Below are 22,608 nucleotides of genomic sequence, written 5' to 3' on the forward strand. Positions count from 1 at the left end.
ATGGGATCAGGATAAGCGTCGCACTGATCTTGTACAAGAGGCTTAGAGGGGAAAGGTCAGAGAGAAGGAGACCTTTGGAGTGGAAAATATTGTAGCTGGGTACAGAGAAATTCAAACAGGCTGGCGGGGTATATTGAAAACAGAGAAATGGGAGGGTTGAATCAGACAAACAGTGCAATTGGAGGAAGTCAAACTCGCAGTGAAAGTGAGTGTAAAGTGAGGTGACAACGCGGATATGAAGACGAGTTCTGGTCTGCTGTACAGGTGGCAACAGCTGGCTTCGTTGGACCACCAGAGCTCTGGGCAGACTCCTGAACAAGATCAGAAGTGATAGTGCGAGGAGAGCGATGGCCAGCACTGCGACCCAGTACCATGATAAATACGGCAAAATTTTTAACAGAAGGCTTTTTAATTCTTTACAAGAAACCAATTGTGCACTACTACGTATACTTTTCGCAGCATTTGTGGTAGTCCGGCCGTTGTCGTCGAGGTGACACTATCAAAAATTAATGGTCGCTGGAGTTGCGATGGTGAAAAAAGCAGGGGGCTGGGGTTTGTGGGCGCCCTCAATGTTGAACCACACGTCGCGTAATTGACCTAGGTAATCTGAAGCACATCCTTGGAGCTATGGTCTCTGCAACGACTCCGACTGGCAATGGACCAGGGTCGTCCAACTTGCACCAGGTTTGCCTCTGCGAGTGCCGCAGAAATAATCTCGGCCACCGGCGACGGCATTCATTCCATGGCTGACGGCTGGACGCCCCCTGGCAACGCCAATCCGCCCCCGCCATTCCTGCCCAGCTGTGCCTGAGCTTCGACTCCATGTCTGATCAAGCTGATTCAGACCACCGAGGCATCATCTCCTGACCCTCATAGAGCCTCCCTGTTTTGCGTGTGTATAACGCAGTTAAGGCTGGATCTGCATTGTGCGAAGAAAGGCAGGCGCCTGCGTGAGGATAGCTCGCGATATATTGCTCGTCGTCCATCACGAGTCTCCAATCGAACCACCCCACTTCCACTCCCAACAAACGTCACCGCAATGTCTCTCCAGATCCCCTTGACGCATCGGTCCAAGGACCAGGGCACAACCAAAGCCATCATTCTGGTGAGTTTAACAAATACGGCAGCATAATATTCTGGCTTGTCCGAGGACCCTGGAGGTGTGGCCTTGGAATGGGAACAATTGATGCTGCTCCCTGCGGGCAAGCTTGCGATCGAGGCGACAAACAAACTGAGCATATTCATAATTGACACCACCATTGTTATTCGGCTAACATGTACGATCCAAGGTCGGCGGTCCGTCAAGAGGCACCCGCTTCCGTCCTCTGTCTCTCGACCTCCCCAAGCCCCTCTTCGAAGTCGCTGGTCACCCCATCATATGGCACTGCCTTTCCTCCATTGCCCGCGTGCCCAACAAGCATATCCAAGAAGTATACATCATTGGCTACTACGACGAATCTGTTTTCCGCGACTTCATCAAGGACTCGGCCAAGGAGTTCCCTTCCATCACCATCCGCTACCTGCGCGAATATCAGGCTCTTGGCACCGCTGGCGGATTATACCACTTCCGCGATGCCATCCTCAAGGGCAAACCAGAACGAATATTTGTTCTCAACGCCGACGTGTGCTGCTCGTTTCCCCTGGCCGAGATGCTCAAGCTATATGTGGAAAAGGATGCCGAGGCAGTCATTCTCGGTACTCGTGTGAGCGACGATGCCGCCACCAACTTTGGTTGCATCGTATCTGACACGCATACTCGCCGTGTATTGCATTACGTCGAAAAGCCCGAGTCCCAAATTAGCAATTTGATCAACTGTGGTGTATATCTCTTCTCCACTGAGGCAATCTTCCCATCCATCAAATCGGCCATCAAGCGCCGCCTCGATCGACCTTCTCGTCTCGTATCATACCCTTCCTCGGATAATCTCGAATCGCATCATTTTCCACCAGGTGGTGACGACGACGATGACGAATCCAGCCGTAAGAACGAAGTAATTCGACTCGAGCAAGATATCCTGAGTGACATGGCAGACAGCAAGCAGTTCTTTGTCTACGAAACCCAGGATTTCTGGCGCCAGATCAAGACGGCAGGATCTGCTGTGCCCGCCAACGCACTCTATTTGCAGCAAGCATGGCAGTCGGATAACAAGGAACTCACCCAACCTAGTGCAAAAATTTTGCCTCCTGTCTTCATACACCCCACCGCACAAGTTCACCCAACTGCCAAGCTCGGTCCCAACGTGAGCATTGGACCCCGCGTCATTGTCGGCGCTGGAGCCCGCATCAAGGAGAGTGTGGTCCTGGAGGACTCCGAGGTCAAGCACGATGCTTGCATTTTATACTCAATTATTGGCTGGGGCAGCAGAGTAGGCGCCTGGGCCCGTGTAGAAGGTACACCAACACCAGCGAGCAGCCACTCGACTAGCATTATCAAGAACGGCGTCAAGGTTCAGAGTATCACTATCCTGGGTAAGGACTGTGTCGTTGGGGATGAAGTTCGTATACAGAACTGCATTTGTCTGCCCTACAAAGAATTGAAGCGGGTAAGAGTCTTTTTCCCGAGCCACAATTTTCGAGTAGACTGTTGACATGTGCATTTAGGATGTGGCAAATGAAGTCATTATGTGAGGCGTTTGATATCAAAACCAAATATTGTTTTCTCGGCGGAGAGAGTAAACAGTGGAGTAATACTTAGGGAGCAGTTAAACTGGGTGAGATCATGTTGGGGATGTAAAGGGCAAATCAACGACATTAACGTCATCTGGAAGGTCGATTTTCCCGTTGAAGCTTTAGTTAATTGTGACAGAGACTTTCTACCAGGGGTAGCTGAGCGTCAGGTGCGCGCCTGCTACAAAGGTAGATATCTAGCAGGGAATAGAAATCAACGTTCAGCCTGTACTGTTTTTCTTGACGCAGTTTGAGAGAAAACGTGTTGATAAGTCTAATGTTTTCCGTTGCTAAAGGCACTGGTAGCCATATAAATCAACGTTTGCTTCGGTTCCCTGCCAGGTCTTGAGAGCAGGTTGGTCGCATGGTATCAAGCCTCTAAATCCGTCTACAAAAATCCTACCCAAAAAAGCCTTGCCAATCCACAAATGCTCATATAGCCATCCCCACTGCTTTAAATCAATGCTTTTCCCCCCAGACGCCGGATACCATACTTGCCGCGAATTAAACAGAAACTGAATAAAATGTGCTAAACTTCTTTATGGACATGAGTGCGGCTCGCCACACGAGGCAACATAGGACTACTGGGTCGACTTGTCGTCTTGCCGACCCCCCTGCCCTCTAAGGGGTCAGTGTTCAAACGGCGAACATCTGCCGTGCGAGGCGTTTGCAACGGCGTGACGGTTTGTTCGATGGCGGGCTTTTCGAAACTAACGATGCGCATGGCCGGAGGACGGTGGAGCCTACGCTCTGGGACGCTGTAGATGTATGTTGCCAGGAGAACAAGGGAAGTGCCCGCAAGAAACTGATTTGTTAGTTGCAAGGCTGAGATGGAGCGCTCAATTAGGCGGGAAAATAACTCACTGTTAATGTGACGGCAAAGTCAAAGATCCACACGCTGACGACGAAGCTGATTACGATGCTGATGCTCGTCGCAAAATTCTTTACTATATTGTCGGCATCGCGAATCACGAGACTGGCTAGTAGCCCACCGGCGGCCTGGAGTAGTATTGCTGCCCAAACCACGGCATTGTAGCCCTCAAAGAACCCATGTTCTCGGATGCCAGCACCATCTTGGTACATGCAGCCTCCCAAGAAGGCGGCAATGAGCGAGTAGAAGCTTAATTGAACGTTTCGCATCCAGACACTGGCATTGGTAGAGCTTTCTTTAAGCAGCTTCTCGAAGTGAACACCTGCCAATCCGGACACAACGGCAGAGACGAGGGCTGCGGTAACGCCCACAGAATAGTTCATAATGGGGTCCGCGGGAGGCAAATCCTTGGCGATGCCTTCGTAGGTGGCAGACCGCCTGCTCAGATGCAGCGCTGCTTCGGGAACATCAGCGCCAGCCACAGTTTGGCCAATTTCGTGTTTTGATCGAGGAAAGAAGTGGTCGGGGACGCCGTGCAGGAGGAGTGAGTTGGTCGTTTTTTCGGAGGATGGCAAAGAAACGATGCAGACACCGAGAGTGAGGATGACGAGGGATGCCCATCCTTTGAAACCCAGTTGGCGGCGGAGAAGAAAAACACTGAAGATGGCTGTTGTGAGAATCTGCTCTGTTTGTCAGCATGGAAAGCCAGGTTTTGATTGTTTGAAGTTGGATGGTGATTTGATAGACAACGCACCTTGACTTGATACAAGACCTGGAAGTGAACTGGATCCAGATTTTCGACAGCTACGTACTGCAGCAAATTCTGGAAGGTGTACAAAGCGGCGGGCACGGCCAGCATCCAGCCATCACTGGAGAATACGCCATTGTAAATCTGCTCAAAAAGGACCGTGGCTGGCGTGCTCGGAGCCAGGGTCTTGGACGTCTCGTATAGAGCCAGTGTGAGAGATATGGCCAGCTTGATTACCTCGTTGAGAAAGACAGCTGTCGATGTGAAATACCGGTGGTCGCCTTCAGGAGGCATGACTCTCGAGTAATGCATCACCTGCAAGCATGTTAGGTCATTCTAGGCTTGGCACGAGCAGCCAACGACGACGGCGGTTCTGGATCGCTTCGCTTCGATCGAACGTTAAACGTACCAGTATCAGGGCCGAGTTCTGGAAAGTCAACTAGGTAGATAGTTAGCTCAAGCACCGTCTCGAGGGTCGCCTCGTGCAGGTCGCGTGCGCCCAGGTACCACGGCATGGCGGCAGCAGAAGAACGTACAAAGATCAAAGACACGTTCTTTGCGAATCCATTTCCTTTGGTGCTCCGGTAGGTGGCAGGACCAGCCGCCTTTGAGGCCGCGGTCTCGAGAATTGCCATGATGGCAGCACGTCGCTGGTGGTGATATCACGCGAAGGGAACAGGTGAGCAGGGGTAACAGGAAGTCGACGGTCAAGCTGCGCGCCTTGTGCCGGAGGTAAAAGGAGCGGAGAGCGGCGCTGAGAAACAAATTTTCGTCGCGATTGAGAAAAAAGGAAAGAAAAAAGAGACAAAAAAGGAATGTCGAGACGCAAGAGAGTGGCCAGTATTGACATAAAACAAATAAAAAAAGTATTGACCAGACACTTGTCGGTCGGGAAGGAGAGTCAGTACAGAGTACAAGTGTCGAGTGGTAGCGAATGATTGACGAACGGTGTGGTGGGTGAACGAGCACCGAGTCCGAAAACGACAAGGGCGGCGATCAGAAATGGGCCACGGCGCAATGTACCCAGTGCTACTTAGAGGTAGGTAGTAGTGTGCCCTGCGATCGACTTGAATGCGAGTGATGCAAGTGGCCCAGGCTGTCCACCAGTTTGGTCTTGGCCGAGAAAAGTGGCTGAAGGTAGATTTGTTTGGGATCTGCCCTTTGACAGAACGGCGGCGCGGAGGCTTAAGACTCAAGTCAAGGAGGGCACGCCGGTGCCGATGCCGATCGATGGCCTACAAGATTATCTGAAGAAGGATTGTGCAACACTCAAATGCAAAAGAAGAAAAAGAAGAGTCCGAGGCTTGCGGGCGAGGATCGTTTCGATGTTGCCTAATGCAACTTGGCTTGACTGCATGTGGCTTTGCAGCTTCAAATGTCAGCATTGGATCAATGAAATCTAAAGTTGGGTGCGAGCCTAAGGGTGCAAGTCCTTGGCAACACGGGTACTCCGTAATTGATTCGACAAGGAGCCACATTGGGCCGACTTGGAGTGAATTCTGCGCCAAACACACTGCATTGTGGTAATTACTACTATCTTGGAGTGCACATGTGAGTATCCCATGCTAGCACCATCCATGAAAGATGCCTCCCATCAGGGTGTAGGCAAAGTCGCTGATTTGCGCCTGATGAAAAGGCTCCCCACTCGACGGAGCCCTGTTCCGTCCATGTCCCTGATTTTCAAGTCTTGGCAAAATGCCTCGTTTGAGGTCCAGCGTCAATATTCGAGGTTCGCGGCTAGGGGCATCCTAAGCACCAGCACGGTTGAGCTCGACGGTCCAAGCACCCAACAACTGGGGAATTTGATTGTGCTTTTTTTAAGAAACTCGCTTTGTCGGTCAGACATCCCAAGGGGTACTCTGTACCGTACATCCCCGGCATCTTATGTACTTGTGCTCAGGGTTCTGACATGGGCAAGAGCAGCCTCCCCCGCACTTTCCTACGACTAGCGCCAGCCACGAACCTCCTGGGTAGTAGTGCTGCCTTCCGTAAGTAGGGAATAGTACATAGTTGATGCTCCGAGCGGCCAGATACTTCAATGTTGAGATGTGTCTGGTGCCATTGGAATCCACCTCCAGCTCGACAGGGGCCGGGGCAGTTGTGTCTGGGAGTTCTAGATGTCAACTCTAACTTCGGGACCGTGACATCCATCATCTGCAGAGTTTGATGCGTAGTACTGCACAGTACACACCCTCATATCTAGGTAGGTACCTACTTAGTACTGGGCCTTATCCTGCCAAGTTGCTAGCAGCATCTGCTAATATACCCCGGGCCGATGCAGATATTGAGATCATCACGCACGTCCAATGCTCCCGCGCCGTTTCAACCCCATCGGGCATCCAAACGCCGGCCATGCCACAGATAATGACTACCACTTGACACATCGTGGGCATCATCTGCGCCCGTCTTCCGGCCTGCTACTATGTCTTGCATACAACATCACGCGGCACGGTCGAGCACGTGGTTGGTCCTGACACCGAGCAACCTGCCTAGGCGCTTAGGTAGAATGCAATGAGAACAACGACCCTGCGGATAAGTTGATGGATTATTCTTCGGCCCTGCTTCGTCTTCGGTTTGCTCTATTTGCCTTGCAAGTTTTGTCACGTCATCATGATCAGGCTCGGATCCAGGATCTCTCGATTCCCAACACCGGACACTCTGAAGACAGCCTGTCACAGCCATCCCGTCCAATGGCCCGCGGTACCGCAGCTTCCATCTATGAACCCACCCAAAGCTCACGGTTCAATCCTACCTCAATTATCTCTAATTGGAGCATAGATACAGGTGCTCGGGTACTTGAGGACTCATTGTGTATTGCCGCCTTTATTGCTACAGGCACAACGGGAGATCCTGCCGACTCTGCCCCCAGTCTGTCCCAAATAATGCCTAATTACTACCAGTACCTACCTAGTTACGGAGTACTTGAGTGTAAACGACAGTTGATCTTCTTGGTGGGGAGTGCCTAGTCCTTGAAAGTTGGCGGTACAGTGCACGGCAGAGAGCGACCACGGATAACACCAAACGGCATAATATTGATCAATATTATTTATTGGTCAAGATGTACTTGCTCCATTCCGGGCAAGGAGAAGCTGTGGATTGCAGGAAGATGGTTGCTGCATAATAAGGCTCAAGTCGGATTCATGCCTAACCTTTGGGCCTCAGTGCCTCCTCTGCCGATTTCTGGTCTTAGACTGCTGCCAGCACTGAACCCCGATATCCCCCATACTGCCCTTTTGGTAACTACTCAAGTATAGATTGTGTGCGGCGCTTTTCCAAACAAGGATGCCATGGAGCCGCTGACTGTGGACCGTATGTCATGATATGCATGGCTAGTCTCTCTTGAACTGGTCTTCGTTGACACAATGCATCTCGCTGGTTTAGATCACCGTTCCTCTAGGCACAGTCACCATGATGTGGGCTGGATATGAGCTTTATATGTTGAGCTGGTGCCATCTGTTGTAACGCTGGATGAAGAATTTTCAAGCCTTTCACTACCTAGTAGTTGTTGTACTTCTATATGATCTTGACACAACCGGGAAAGAAGGCAAATTTGTCGCGACTGTCTCATTAAACAAGCCGCCCGCACTATTAATGACTATCGTTTCGCATTTTTGAGCGTCCCATCGGATCAATGGGAGCACAATTCGAGAACATGTTTTTGCGAAGGGACCAAGTACCACAATCTTGAACATGATGAACTATTCAAGGTGGATTATAAACACGTTCAAGACAAGCCAGACACCGAACACTAGTCAAAGTAGAGTGCTTGAATAGTCTTCAATTTGACAATATAGAAGCTGTATACAAGCCCATCTATCGCGAGATGGCTTTGGCTAGCGGGCCGCGACGCGGCACCAATTTCGCTGGTATGTCTGACGCGTCACGATGCGTAGACGGTCTATTTTTCTGGTCTCTTATTGTTCTTGGCCTGGTACAGCCTGATACTGTGTTATCGGATGTTACGCTTACACGATACTCGTATCATGCTTGTAATTTCACTTGACTAATGAGCGAGACAATCTAAACTTTAGTATGCAGGCCCATATTCGAGAAACTAAAAAAATAAGCATTAGATATTTGCCTTGTATTGGGTAAAAATGCTCCTATTTGTCCTCTTCGCAAGACGTCCTCTCACAGCGGACGAACCACTCCACGCTCTTCTTATTCCGAATGATCCAGGCCCGGATCTCATATTCACTCTCACAGAAAATACTGCTGAGAAATGTATTTCATCAACAGCGCGACGCATTATACCTCCTAGTAAATTCTTGGCGACTTTAAAGACAAGACTTACACGCTGCAGCTCAAAACGGGTTTTCTACGGCGGCCAAAGTTCCATGGTGCGGACTTCAACGCAAAGCACCGGCATGGTCGGGCATCTCTGTCGGAAGCCATCGAGAACGGTGACGGTGCCATCAGCGATCTTCTGCTTGATAGGGGCGCCAATATCGGGATGAAAACTATCAAAACGCCACTTTTGCGAGCCCCCGCGGTCGGCCATAAAAGTGTCACTGAGCTACTACTCGAAAAGGGTGCCAACATTCACTCGTAGGAGAAATATAGCCGGATGCCACTTTCACAGATTTCCGACAAAGTTCACGAGTAATCGTCGAGTGAATACACGGTACTCCGAATAGTCAACACATTCGACTTGGACAAATCGATGCCCCCATCTTCCTCGTTTACTAGTATAAGAAGTTTCCAGCAGCCTCGTTCTGAGCTCTCAGTCAAATCACGCCACTGCACCGCTCGAAACAATGCTGGGGGCATGAGCACGCTCTACATGAATGCCTGATCTCTCTGGCGCCGTTCAACTTTTCTTCAGTCGGTTAATCTTTTCGGAGTCTTTAATGATGCCCTTATTGTGATTATCTTCCACTTCTCCGTGGAAAGTCATACCTGAAATTGTAGAGTGTAGAACTAGCATAAACACGTCATTCGCGATGCTGAACGTTCTAAACATTGCAAGAACTTGGAAACGCCACTCGTTTTACAAACGGCTTCGTTTATTTGAAGTTTAATATTTTCCACAAGAGGCATAAAGTAACTCTAGGTGTCTTCAGACCTTCTTGACCCTCCGGTCGATCTGTATCACGAGCGAGTGGTGTCTTTTTAAACGATGATTTGCTGGATTCCGTGAACTGGAGGAGAAAAAGTAGAGGGGACGTTGATTGTTTCCATATTGAATACACTCAAGGCCAAGGAAGTAAGAAAGATTTTATATTTCGTCTAGTCTAATGCTTCTACACCCACTGTATACTCCAAATGCTCCCAAGCCTTTGTCAACGTAGCTTAGTGTCACTGCAACTTCTCAGTTTCGCAATGAACACGGCGATGTGATCGCGAACTGCAAGAACGTGCACTTGACAAAAAAAATATAAATCAAATAAAGAGTAAAAATTCGAAAAACCCAAAATCTACTTCTATGTGCCCGCCTTTGGTGCCTCTGAAAGACCAACAACAAAATGTAAATCAGGCGCTATTGCCTAGAAGATTGATACCAGCAAAAACCGTTCAATACTCGTTGAACCAATCTGCACCTCCCTTGAAATACACACCAATGCAAATTTAACTGAGTGCAAAGTTGCGTTCGTCAATCACAGTGTTCCCCGATCGTAGCCCGGGTATGGTAGCCTGCCTACCAAAGTCCTCAGCTATCACATCCCACAGAGCAAATCGTTCCGTTAGTCCGTTTTGGCGGTCTTGTAAAGATTTCTGTCTATTTTTCGTCACCTTTCGGTATGAATCGTTGCGCACTGCTCGTTTCATGCGATGCCACAATTTGAGTTTTGGCTCCGGGGTTGAGTCAGGGGGGTGTGGCCAGCTATTGTAGCCACGGTCTTTTTGACGGAGGTTCCATACACTCTTCTGCGGTAGGAACATGCTGGCGCTAATGGTTGGTACTAAGATATCTCCAAGATCTTGTTCATATTGACTATCGTATCCATCAAAATGATCTAGAAGCACCTGATGACTGTGGCTCCGAAAGAAGGAAAGCGAACCTATGTCGAATTTGGCCGAAGCTCCGCTCTTGTAGAAGGTAACTAACCAATTTGTGAAGGCTTCTGCTGGCGTGGTTGCGTCGTCATCCGTTTTGTCAATGGCACTAAAGCTCTGGGACCCCTAGTCGTTGCCAAAGTTACCACTTACAATCTGTGTGGCATCGGAATTCGACTCTTGGCTTCTTAGTGAATCACCGTGGCTACGACCATTATCAGAAAGCCCAAGTAGCCAGGCTACATCTGCTTCTGCATGCAAAAGATCAGGGTGCTTTTCCAAAAATCTTTTGACCTGATGTGAAAGCAGTGACCGCTGGAGTGGTGTAAAGTTGGCCTTGCTGGATCCGTACGCAATGTTGTGATCTCTCATGAAACGAAAAATGTCAAATCCAATGTCATGTGTGAACTGAGCCTATAGACCAAGTTAGAGTTTCGGAACAAAAAAAGGAATACAATCCATTATAGTTTGGCGGATGAAGACTCACTCCTGGCTCAATCCTCCAAAACCAGTCATATGTCTGAAGCCGCTTCTCTTTTGCAAAGGGTCCATTGTTCCATCGCTGCAGCTGACGGAAAGTCTGTGGCGGTTCGAATGTGTCGCCACGAGTTGGTGAAGCAGCTTCCTGGGACGTTTGTGATGGCTGACCTTGGCTGATGGGGTCCTTTTTCTCCCTGTGACGTAAAGGGACATCACCCTGGTGAACGACTTCATAAACACATGTAGCTGTGGTTGCGTTCGATGTCAACCGACGAAACTCCTCGCTCAAAGGCGCAGTGCTGAAAAACACCCAGTCGTAATTGTATCGGCTATTGAAGGCATCCTCTAACTGATGCATTGATGAAAGCAAAGGTTCAAGGTCATATTCATAGGCCAGAGTAACGAGGGCGGCTCTTGGAGTAACATCATCGGCGCGAGTAATCCGTGGATAGGGACTGTGAACATGTGAGGAGAGCCAAACGAGGAGCCATAACCGTGACAATTTAGCGAGCCATACGAAGTTGGGTGGCAAGGGAATACATTGTTTCCAGCTCGTCATCCTGCGATACGAGTTGAAAGGAAGGAAAGTCGTTACGAGAGACGGCGGCCTATGGGTGAGTAAAGAAATAAAGGGGGCAGAGGAAAGGAACAGAAGGGGTCAGGCGAAAAATTGAAGGCGGGTAGAAGAATAGAGAAGAAAAGGAATCGACAAGCAGCTCTCGGAAGCGTCTCTTCGATACTGGCTGTCGACGTCGAAGGAAATGGTGGATGGTTTTGAAGAGAAGATGTAGAAGAGGAGTAAAAACTCGAGCCGAAGATGAGGTTTGCAGGCAGCAAGTGGATAAATGGATCCCAGACACGAGCTTGCAGATAACTGCGAGAAGCTAGGCAGGCAGCTGGCAGGAAGTTGACGGGCAGTTGGCAGGTAACCCGTGAGGATAACTTGCCTGAGGGCTGGCTGCCAGTCGAGGACTGGTCAATGTTACTAATCGACAGTCGTTCGTCTTTGCATTCATCCATAGCTGACGAAGGGCCGCCGCCGTGATTCATCAAAAGACATCTGAATATCAGGCAAGTACGGCGAAGATCGGTCGGCATGAATGTAGGCACAGGTCTTTCAGATATTACCATCCAAATATCATTGGCTCTCACTCTTTTGTGATACCTGAGCCCGCGCTGCCGTCAACCACGCCACGACTGCTGACGATAGCAAAAAATTCGAGTAGGAATTCCGATCACGGGTGGAAGATTAGCAGGCACCAATAAAATCGCGATGAACAATGTATTCGTCTCATGTAGACACTAGTCCTTCCGTCGCCTGCAGGTCCAGTCACTCAGCTCTGTCCTCCAAACGCCAGAACGGGGGTTATCTTTGCATCCCAAATCTTCGAAACAACCAAAAATACAATCCCAGTCGCATCCGGTGCCGGTTCAAAAACGTAAATTTACAAAAGCACGGTCCACCGTGCCATCATTCTACAATTGATCAACGTGCCAAGGATCCAAGGGTCGGCTAAGCCTCTACGTCCATGTTGTCAACGTCCACGGCGCTCTCTTCCAGGCTAAGGTCAAGGACCCGTGCGTACTGTGATGTCAACCGTTGCAACTCGCGATATTTGCCTGTGGATCTTGTTAGACACAGCACATAATATCCACAGCTGATGGGACAGGCACGACTTACCAAGAATCAAAACGACCCCTCTGATAAGTTCCTTGCGATTCCAACCACAAATCTCATCATCGACGCCGTACCATCCTTTGCCTTGCTGATTTTCGATGTGCTTTTCCCGCAGAATACCACCCATTAGACTATTAAGAAGCTCCTCAACCTTGGGTCGGGTCCCCTCTGCTCCCAGGCGCTTGGCATACATGAACAGATACAGGCGAAACTCTTCTTTGGCTCCGAGTTGCAATGCGCCAGCAATACGATTTTCCAGATGAGCAATGCTGATGGTGCTTTCCAAATCTTCACTTTCTTTCCGCTGCATGACAGTCTTGATCATGCGCTGCAGAGCATACGCACGACCCTTGAGGAGAAACTCGTTCGTCGTGTGACGCTCCAGGAATGGTATAATACCAGAAGAGACGGTAGCGGTCGTGGTCTCGTCTCCAGTCTCCGTGGAAGTAGCCCCAACAGCTGTTGATTGTAATGCGGATATTGAAGAATCATTCGAATTCCAGTACTGAGACCCAACTGCCCACCAGGCTTCGCTCAGCCGCTGCCAGGTGTACATTTCCCGAGCATAGTAGAATCCGTCGCCGTTAGTAAGTGTCACGACAATGTATCCGTTTGTGTTTAGATGAGCAGAAGTGACTCCCGGCCCAGGGCTCGCGGTGTGCTGGTTCAACGACGTGGTGGCTACATCGAGGATCGGTCCAAGTGACACTGGAGGATGCGGTGAAGCTTGCATTTTCAAGTCCCAGACATGCGCCAATCCAACGGCAGTTATGCACAACAGCCAATGCTCTCGACATTCCAGAATGACTGGTTGGGATTCAAGTATAATAGGGTTCAGCAAACGCCTACCGGCGGGTGTCCATACGTGAACAGACCCGTCCTCACAGGCTGCCGCCCAAAAGTTCTTGTTGGCAGTTACCAGGATAACGGCTCGGGGAAGAAACTCCTGCCATAGCAACTTTCCTCTCTTCGTGACCATGACGTGCGATGGATCCCGTGGGTTCGTGTCGTTTTTGGCTTCCATGATGATACTTTCTGGGGCCTTGGATGCATCTTCGGAAGTGCCATCCGGCTGTAACACCCCTCGATCCATTGGACGGAGAATATGTGATCGAATCCGAGGGACTGCCAATCTCACTTGAGAAAATGATATTGATGGATTTAAAACTGCTGGACGCAGAAATTCGGGCGTAGGGACCACTCCATTCTGCACTAGAGTAAGAGCGGCAGGCTCTACGCCATCAATGCCGTTGGTAACTATTGGCAAAGGACCTATTGCAACTCGCCTGGCCGCAGGTTCTTCTTCATCCTCGTCGGCCTCTCCAGTGACAGATTTTCTCTTGTTTCCCAGGAGCATGGAAGCGATGCCACCTTTGGGTAGTCCGTCGAACGGCTTGCTGAGATCTAGAGTGGTTTGCGGGGCATCATTCTGCGTGGTCTTGGTTGCTGTTGAGCCAACTAGCTGTGTCTGGGGCAACGAGGACTGACCAGTACCGGACGACGAAACAAGAAGAGGTGCAACACGTTTCTTGCCGTCCTTGCCAATCGTGACTCGTGACTTTAGCTCTTTGACGCGGTCTGCGATCTTGTCTGCAGCCTTGTCTGCAGCCTTATCCTCTTGCTCCTCGCCAGGGCTTTTGGCCGGCTCGGAGCCGCCATTTGTGGCAGTGGCATGCTTCTCCGATCCAGCCTTTGTACCATTTGGAGCCGGGGTAGACTCCTTTGGCGTATCTGATGGCAGGTCTCCCATGAGCGCACCCATCCTCGACTCGACGGCTTTGGACTCTCCGGCTTTGCTGTGCGTCTCCAGCAACAGGCCATCCACGTCCTCGGGCATGCCCATTCCTTTGCGAGACGCGCCATATTTCTGCAAAGCCCTCACGTTTTCTTCGGTTTGAGCAACCCAACCGAGCTCTCCTTCCTCAAACTTGACGACCACAACACCACCATCTAAGCTGGCAGCGAAAAGCGTCTGGCCATCGGGAGCCCATGATAAATCAGATATCGATTTGCTGCTGAGATCTTGAAGAACGACAACGGGCCGCGATGTATTCGTGTTCCATATGCAAAGGGTCTTGTCTTGACCGGCAGTGGCGGCGACAGTGACGAGCAACGGATTAGAAGTTCCATTCGACGTGGCATTTTCATCTGGTTTGACCGTGTGGAAGAGTCGTGGGGAGAACATGCAAACTTCGGTTGGCGCTTCGTGGCCGATCAGGTTGATCTCGCTGTCCCACCTGGTGCGCTCGATGATGGCGACTGAGCTGACAGGGCCGTTTACGGCATTGGCGGCGGCGATGTGATTGCCGTCAGGGGACCATGAGCACCGCCGGAAGTACGTGGTGAGGGGCGAGCTCTTGAATGGTGCACTGATTGTGGTCTCGAGAACAAAGTTGTTGATCATGTCATGTTGTGTAGAGTTTGGGGCCGGGGGCGTATAACGGAAAATTTTAATGGTTCGGTCGTCGCTTGCCGTCGCAAAGAACTTGTTGGCAGGGTCAAACGTGATACCCTTGACATGGCTCTGATGCGCCGGGATGGCCTTGAGCTTCTCGAACGTGTAGCCAGACCAAACAACGACCTTGGAGTCGAGCCCGACGGACACCAGCAGGGACGAGTCCGGGGACCAGGCCAAATCCTGAACATCGTTTTCGTGGCCAATGAGTCGCTTGTACGTCTTCCAATTTTCTGCGGGCGGCGGGTCGTTGTTCCCAAAGGCGATGGCAGGCGTTTTGTCCAGATGGTATACGCAAATGAGCTTGTCGTCGGCACCGCTGGCCAAGTACCGTCCATTGGGGGAAAACCGCACAGAGTGAATTGTCCCCAAGTGATGGCTCATGTGGCAGAGCTGGCGCGGCTTCGTGTAGCTGGCATCTTTCGCATTGAAGATGGCGTCGGTCGACCAGACTCGAACGTGGCCATCACCACCGGCGGTCGCGAGTCGTTTGCCATCGGGGGAAATGTGACAGCTATACACCTCAAAGTCTTTCTGCTCGCCACTGTGACTCAGCCACGAGGGCTTTATGATGTGCATGTCGGCGGCGCTCGTGGCATGGGCTCTGGCAATGATTGAAAAGGTTGAAGGGTGGTCAAGAGTGGGAGCATTGAAGCTGTCAAGTCAGTTCAACCAGACCGGACTGCTTGGCGGCGGCGGCGGCGACGACGCGAAATGATTTGATAGGCGCGGCGGCGCGTTGCTGCGGTCTGGTGCGTCTCAGCGCGGGCAATGGTCAACTGGTGCCAGGCGCTTGTGCGCTTCTTTCCGGCCTAGACAAGGCCAGACCAGACTTGACCCAACATGGAATTCCGACGTCGCAGGCATTCACGGACTCGTCGACTCCTTCCACTGCATGCTCTGGACCTCGCATCCGGCACAATCTCGCCACCACCTACTTAAGTAGCATACATGAGCATGAGCCTGTGAATGGACAAAGTGAAGGAGCTCAATGGCTTCAATGTCTCACTTGTGGTCTGACAATGCTGATACTATCGGTCCATCTGTGAAGCGCCATTGTTCGCTGTTGGGCAGCCAAATCCCGGCGCATCTGACATGATGACTTTGTGTGAAATGATAAGTGCTTGTCCAGCTCCGAGATTCAACTTCTGTTCGACGCAAAATGACACATCTCTTTCGACTTTTGCGGACATGCAACCAGCTTCATGTGTCACCATCCTTTCTTCTCCCCTTCATCGTACTTGGACTGCTTCCCACAACCCACCCTGCTCTACCACGAACGAGCATTGAACCAGGATCATAGATTCCCGTCAATCTACTCCAGATGAACTCACCCACTCTTCAAGGTCAATAAATCAATGAATTCAAAAAAAATTACCACTGAGGCGTAAAGACTACCCAGCATGGGAAGACAAGAGACATCCATCTCGAACTAAGTGAATTCCCTGTAGCTAGAATGATGTGGGAAAGCTATGCAGATGGAAGAGACATGGAGCAAGTAGAAGCTGAATATTCATACCATCCTCTACATCTACCTAACTGGTGGTTACCTAGCTGCTAGTAGCACCCAAAGACTTTGCATCGCTCGGTTGTACTACCTCACCCTGTTACACATTGAAGCAGTAATATCCATCATACTTCTCCTGAACTCGACATCATTCATGACTAGATAGGTAATCACTCCCACTATCACAGATGACGGATACATGAGCAATGAACAATGCCCTCGACTCAGTATTTAAGCCATGATGTTGCCGCAGCATACCGACTGGAAGATGCCCATCAGTCTCCCTCCCTCGACGGCACCTGCGAGTAATAGCACGAGATCGATCTTTTTCTTCCTGAACTTTGTGACGAAAGAAGATGGCAAAGAACTTCGGTATAGAGATTGAATTTATGCTGGCTGGAAGACCACCTTCCGCCATCCTACACCCACGCTTATCCGGCGATGATCGCTGGCCCGACTCCGAAAGCCACCACGATATTTATGAGACGTACTCTGCGAGTCTGGATACTTTGAAAGTATGCGAGGCCTTGACAAGCTGCAACCTGCCGGTCGCCTGTCGCATTAACCCAGGCAAGCTTCAGGATCCCTTGACCAAACTTCCTGAAGGGGATCTGGTGGAGGATATCGAAGGCACTTACGTCACACGCACAGGCAATCTTGAAGACCCTGAACATCCCCTTAGAAAAGCTGAAATTGGGCATGTGTTCCGGGTATGGAACAAAAATTTGGCCAAGGAGAACTTCCCGGGTCAACAATATCACCTTGGTCAGCAACACCAGTTCCGGTTCTGGTTGGTGGACGGCGAACATATCCCCAATAGAAGCAACGAGCGTCCTCCGACGGATCATTCTTGGAATGGAATGGAAATAAGCTTGCCAGTCATCTCGGATCAGAAAGAGATAGATGCTGGACTACCAACTTTGACAGGGGCATTTGAGGCGTTGAGGAACAGCCTCCTGATCAACCTTACTTCAGATTGCGGTCTGCATATCCACAGCAGTCCTTCGTCGGGATCAATCGATCTCCCACTGGCCAAGAAGGTGATTGCTGTGATTCGCCTACTTGAGGAGCCATTCATTCAGAGAATTTGTCATCCGGTTCGACGCAATTTACCTTCCGTGGAACCCATCGGCAGTATGTCAATCCTTGGGAGGAAGGGCAAGGGTGATGAGACAGAGACGGCACCGTCCGTCGGAGGCTTCATACAGACCATTCAAGGCATCCGATCTAAGCTGCAAAACAGGTCTCCAGACGAGCCCGACGCTTTTCGATTCATGCAGTTCTTATTTGCATCAAAGACAATAGACAGCCTCCGGAAAGACTTGAAATCGGGGACGTCTGGGACGACGACGCCACATCGATGTGGCATTGCAATTAGTCTCCTGGGAACTGTGGAATTTCGATACCCCCAGAGCTCGTTTGACCCCGAGTGGCCTGCCTTTTGGGTGAAATTGATGCAGAAGATTTTCCAAATCTGTGCTCAGCCCGACGCAGCGTTCTCTGCAAGCTTCGAACGATTATACGAATTGGGCACTAGACAGCAAGCACTTGGCTGGGAGAGTTGGTTAGAAGAACTGGGCCTCTCTTCTCAATACAGAGAAGTCTGTGCTCGTCACATGGATGACGCCAACTCTCCACGCAAAAACGAGATACTGCCAAAAGTTAGCGGTGTATAACGTGTGGCGGGCCTGCTTTTCTGGACGAATACTGGCTTTGGGTTTTAGAGAAGTATGGAATGGCAGTCTTTGCCTACACTGTACAGACCCTTGGGAACGGGATGGCTGTAGTCATCGGAAGAATGGAATGAAATTCGGTAGTTTTGCTCAAAAACTGACTGTGGGTTGTTTACCACGAGAGATTCCCCTACACGGATTGGATAGATTGGATAAATTTGGTAAAGGGGGTCCAAAATAGAGAGTTATTATTTTTATTGAACCAAAAAATACTCACATGCAACTGCATCAGCATCATCAGATCGCAATTTGTGAAAACGCGTTGCACTCGGCCATTGATATAGGGTAGCTATGAAGCATTGACGTAGTCCATGTGTTCATGTAGAAAGGAGAGTAGGAAGAGGGCCGACCTAGCAGGGAAGGAATGGGCCCCACTATGCTGGCCAATCACGTCATGCTTTTTGCCACCATTGCTCACTCCATTCACGATTTATAACCCAAGTCATGCATGGCTCGTGTCAGATGCACTTGAGCTTTCCACCATCACCGTTCCTGCTGTCGCCTTGACTAGCCGTCATTAGGAAGTCGCTGGGAGACCGCATCTACTGGTTTGCGAGAGAACCATGACGACAGTCCAACCCGAAAGTCATGGTTTTATCTCATCGTCTCCCAGCTCCAGCCCTTAGATGACTGGCATCCTATGTGAAGCGTCACCAGATGTATTAATGATATAGACTGTGAAACAAGGAGGAGATCTTCTTCAAAGCTCTCGAAAAAGTTCGACAATAATGCAACAGGCTGCCTCCGGTACTCTCTGATTGGTTACCATGGATCGCGACTGGGAACAAGACCAGAGCGCCGATGGCGAAGGAGGCGAACATTTGGTCGAAAAGATGATCGCAGCCGCTCAGGGAGCAATGCAAACCGAGCAGACTGCTGACAGACCTGAGTCAGAGGTCATGACTGAAGAAGATGCTTTGAAGAATTTGACGGGAACCGTAAGAGATCAGAATGATTTGGAGCGAGATATCACCATTCAGGCGAGCGCAGCACTGATGGAAGCCGAGGACAAGAAGGACCAGAATCGTATGGCCAAGCTGGACGCCACAAGACAAAGACTACAATCTCAACTGGACAAAGAGAAGAGGCGCTTAGAGAGGGTTGCTGGTAATCCGTATCAATCGCGCAATGTGCAAAAGGAGATTGCAAAGCTGGAAGAGGAACTCGGCCAAATTACGGGCGACATTGCAGATTTTCAAGCACGCATTGATAAACGACACCAAGAGAACCAATTAGATGCTACCACTCATTCCAAGTCCAAGAGGCTTGCTGGCGAAAGTCACCGAGAGTATCTTATTCGAACAGGAAAAATCACCCCGTTTGCTAAGGTGGGAGGAGCCCGCCCTGAAGGAATAGCTGGCCAACTGGCCGACACCATATTGGAGGCAGAAGAAGAGGCTGCCGCAGAGCAATACAACCAAGAGGCTGAAGGGCCGACTTCACACCAGCTGCTGCGGCGTCCGGGTTTCGTCGATGACGTCGTTGTAAAAGATCTAAAACCATCAGAATACAACGTAGAGAGTGAGTTCTCACTGCGGCCAAGAAAGAAGAGGCGGACAGAACGGGAGCGTAGTTCATCAGCAGATTTCGAGCCAGACCATCCGTCGGGGTCAGAATCTGCTGATTCCATAGTTTGGCAACAGGGGAATGAAGATGATCTTATTCGACGAGAAAATCGCAAGCAGAAGGCCAAACTCAGAGCACAAGAGCAGGAAGAAGTTGATCTCAGCAAACTTGATGATGGCAATGAAAATCTTTACAAACGAAGATTAAAAGATTGGATTTTGAGGAGAAGTAGAGCAAGGCGGGCTCGTCGACAAATGGCGGACAATGAGCATACTTCAGCAGAAAGTGATGAGGACGAGGACGAGTGGTTGAAACCATCACCGGACTATCCCGATCATTACATCAATGACGAACTCAAGTTACCTGGTGATATTCACCCATCCTTATTCGGGTACCAGAAAACTGGCGTCCAGTGGCTAGCAGAGTTATACAAGCAAAACGTTGGAGGAATCATTGGCGACGAAATGGGTCTAGGTAAAACCGTGCAGTTGATTGCGTTCATCGCTGCCTTGCATCATAGCAAAATGCTCGAGCGTCCAGTTATTGTGGTTGCGCCGGCAACCTTGTTGCGACAGTGGGTAAGCGAATTCCATCGATGGTGGCCTCCTTTGAGAGTATCGATTCTGCATTCATCGGGTAGTGGCATGATGAATCCTCAGTTTGAGGATGACTACGACGTCGAACACTACCGCCCAGTGGCAAACAGGTCCTTGAATGCGGCGAGGAGCATAGTCAGAAGAGTTGTGGACAAAGGTCACGTTCTTGTCACAACTTACACAGGCCTCCAGACCTATGCAGATGAATTGCTCCCAGTGGAATGGGGCTATGCTGTACTGGACGAAGGGCACAAGATTCGAAACCCCAACGCCGAAATAACTGTTACTTGCAAGGAATTAAACACTCCAAACCGAGTGATATTGTCCGGTACACCCGTGCAAAACAACCTGACCGAACTCTGGTCCCTGTTTGACTTCATATACCCAATGCGATTAGGAACTCTGGTCAATTTTCGGACACAATTTGAAATACCCATTCGGCAAGGAGGTTATGCCAATGCGTCGAACCTTCAAGTCATGACAGCCGAAAAGTGCGCCGAGGCACTCAAAGAGACCATCAGTGAATACTTGCTTCAGCGCTTGAAGATTGACGTAGCAGCGGATTTGCCCGAAAAGACGGAACAGGTTTTGTTTTGCAAGCTGACCGAAGGGCAACGCAAGGCGTACGAAACATTTCTTGGTTCAGATGAGGTATCAGCCATTTTGAACAGACGACGCCAGTCACTGTACGGAATTGACATTCTGCGAAAAATTTGCAACCACCCAGACCTGTTGGACAAGAGTCTCGGAAGCAAGACCGGCTACAATTTTGGAAGCCCAAAGCTCTCAGCTAAATTGGAGCTCACCAAGGACCTGCTACAAAAGGTCATGATACCGAACGACCACAAGACACTGCTCTTCTCGCAAGGTAAATTAATGCTCAACATTATTGAGAAATGCATGCGCGAATGCAATATAAGCTACTTGCGTTTGGATGGAGAAACACCAGTCGATCAAAGACAACCAATGATTGACAGATTCAATACCGATTTATCCATTCATGTCTTTCTCATGACAACCAGAACTGGAGGTTTGGGAACAAATCTTACAGGTGCTGACCGCATTATCATCTTTGATCCTGATTGGAACCCGTCTACAGATCTGCAAGCTCGGGAACGGGCTTGGAGATTGGGGCAGAACAAACCGGTCAAAATTTATCGACTCATGACCGAAGGTACGATTGAGGAGAAAATCTACCACAGGCAAATATTCAAGCAATTCATGACAAACAAAGTGCTTAAAGATCCCAAGCAGCGAAGCTCATATGATTTGTCCGATTTGTATGATTTGTTTTCGTACAATGCTGGCGACCAGGCTGCGGCTCAACGAAGCGACGTGTTCAAAGGAGCTGAAGTTGACATATCAGCCAACACTGACGGGGAAGCTGTTGCAAGGCAACGCTTGGCACCAATCACCAGCGTTGGGCACAAGAAAGGAGATGTCGAGCAAGAGGAGCTTTCAAAAATGAGAATTGTTGCAGCCATGGAGGACTTCCAAGAAGACGATTCTGCCCATGACGAAAGACGGATGCTGGAAGGCATTTTTTCGCGGTCCGTGAATAGCGCATATGATCATGAACAAATTGTCAATGGCCCACAGAAAGCGAAAGCAGATATCCGTGTGCTGCGTCAAGAAGCCAACCAGGTGGCGCGTGAAGCTGCCGCTCACTTGCGGCATGCTGCTCAGGAGGCTCGTCGTGTACCAATCGGAACAGTTACATGGACCGGCGAAGTTGGATCTGGGGGAAGACCTGGTGGGAATAGACGGCGCGGAGGCCCAAGTTCGGCCGGTATTATGAGCAACTTGGCGAACCGGCAGGGCTTGGATGGCGGCAGTGGTAGTAGTTCCCGATCGGGAACACCCGGACTGGACAGGAACTTGAAGGCTAAAGACTTCGTCACCATGATCAAAGCTTTCATAAACAGACAGGGTGGACGAGTGCCAAGCAAAATGCTGGTGGATCATTTCAATCCTTATTGTCCAGGGAAGAAACAGAGTGACGAGTTCAAGACCGCCCTCGATAGAGTGGCCATTTTGAACAAAACTGGCGGTACAGGAAGAGGAATGTGGTCTTTGAGGCCAGGAGTTGAATAGTGAACTGAACTTGAAGTAAAGTTGGGGTTTCGCATGTACTATTTGTCAAGAACATGGTAGTTGGAATTTCAAAGACCTGACGGTACAGTTAGCTTATGAGAATATCATTTTACAATACAATACATTTTGGTTGAGCATAGCCACCACACACATCACAACACGTTGAAGACAAGATCTCGAATTGGGAGTACTGTTTCATGGGCCTGCTTCGGGGGG

General features: G+C 50.0%; 6 protein-coding genes across 6 annotated transcripts; 3 read left to right on the top strand and 3 right to left on the bottom strand.

The window, feature by feature from the left end:
* Nucleotides 1-1,039: 1,039 nt before the first annotated feature.
* G6M90_00g035340 (uncharacterized protein) lies at nucleotides 1,040-2,628 on the top strand (the record flags this gene model as incomplete). Its single annotated transcript, XM_014691443.1, has 3 exons — nucleotides 1,040-1,105; nucleotides 1,290-2,543; nucleotides 2,602-2,628. The coding sequence occupies 3 exons, from the start codon at nucleotides 1,040-1,042 to the stop codon at nucleotides 2,626-2,628; spliced, it is 1,347 nt and encodes a 448-aa protein (XP_014546929.1).
* Nucleotides 2,629-3,196: 568 nt separating this feature from the next.
* gms1 (UDP-galactose transporter) lies at nucleotides 3,197-4,921 on the bottom strand (the record flags this gene model as incomplete). Its single annotated transcript, XM_066130168.1, has 5 exons — nucleotides 3,197-3,472; nucleotides 3,532-4,218; nucleotides 4,293-4,601; nucleotides 4,696-4,725; nucleotides 4,823-4,921. The coding sequence occupies 5 exons, from the start codon at nucleotides 4,919-4,921 to the stop codon at nucleotides 3,197-3,199; spliced, it is 1,401 nt and encodes a 466-aa protein (XP_065986210.1).
* Nucleotides 4,922-9,854: 4,933 nt separating this feature from the next.
* Nucleotides 9,855-11,322, bottom strand: KTR1 (Alpha-1,2 mannosyltransferase KTR1; the record flags this gene model as incomplete). The annotated part of the gene is made up of 3 exons (XM_014691445.2): nucleotides 9,855-10,409; nucleotides 10,437-10,697; nucleotides 10,771-11,322. The coding sequence occupies 3 exons, from the start codon at nucleotides 11,320-11,322 to the stop codon at nucleotides 9,855-9,857; spliced, it is 1,368 nt and encodes a 455-aa protein (XP_014546931.2).
* Nucleotides 11,323-12,276: 954 nt separating this feature from the next.
* On the bottom strand, nucleotides 12,277-15,475 carry HIR1 (the record flags this gene model as incomplete). Its single annotated transcript, XM_014691446.1, has 2 exons — nucleotides 12,277-12,383; nucleotides 12,445-15,475. 2 exons carry the CDS (start codon nucleotides 15,473-15,475, stop codon nucleotides 12,277-12,279), a joined length of 3,138 nt encoding a protein of 1,045 aa, XP_014546932.1.
* A 1,284-nt stretch (nucleotides 15,476-16,759) lies between these two features.
* G6M90_00g035380 (uncharacterized protein) lies at nucleotides 16,760-18,079 on the top strand (the record flags this gene model as incomplete). Its single annotated transcript, XM_014691447.1, has 1 exon — nucleotides 16,760-18,079. One exon carries the CDS (start codon nucleotides 16,760-16,762, stop codon nucleotides 18,077-18,079), a length of 1,320 nt encoding a protein of 439 aa, XP_014546933.1.
* Nucleotides 18,080-18,903: 824 nt separating this feature from the next.
* On the top strand, nucleotides 18,904-22,392 carry rhp26 (DNA repair protein rhp26; the record flags this gene model as incomplete). Its single annotated transcript, XM_014691448.1, has 1 exon — nucleotides 18,904-22,392. The coding sequence occupies one exon, from the start codon at nucleotides 18,904-18,906 to the stop codon at nucleotides 22,390-22,392; it is 3,489 nt and encodes a 1,162-aa protein (XP_014546934.1).
* Nucleotides 22,393-22,608: the final 216 nt, after the last annotated feature.

Source organism: Metarhizium brunneum, chromosome 2 (genome assembly GCF_013426205.1).
Source record: "Metarhizium brunneum chromosome 2, complete sequence".
Lineage (NCBI taxonomy): Eukaryota > Fungi > Ascomycota > Sordariomycetes > Hypocreales > Clavicipitaceae > Metarhizium > Metarhizium brunneum.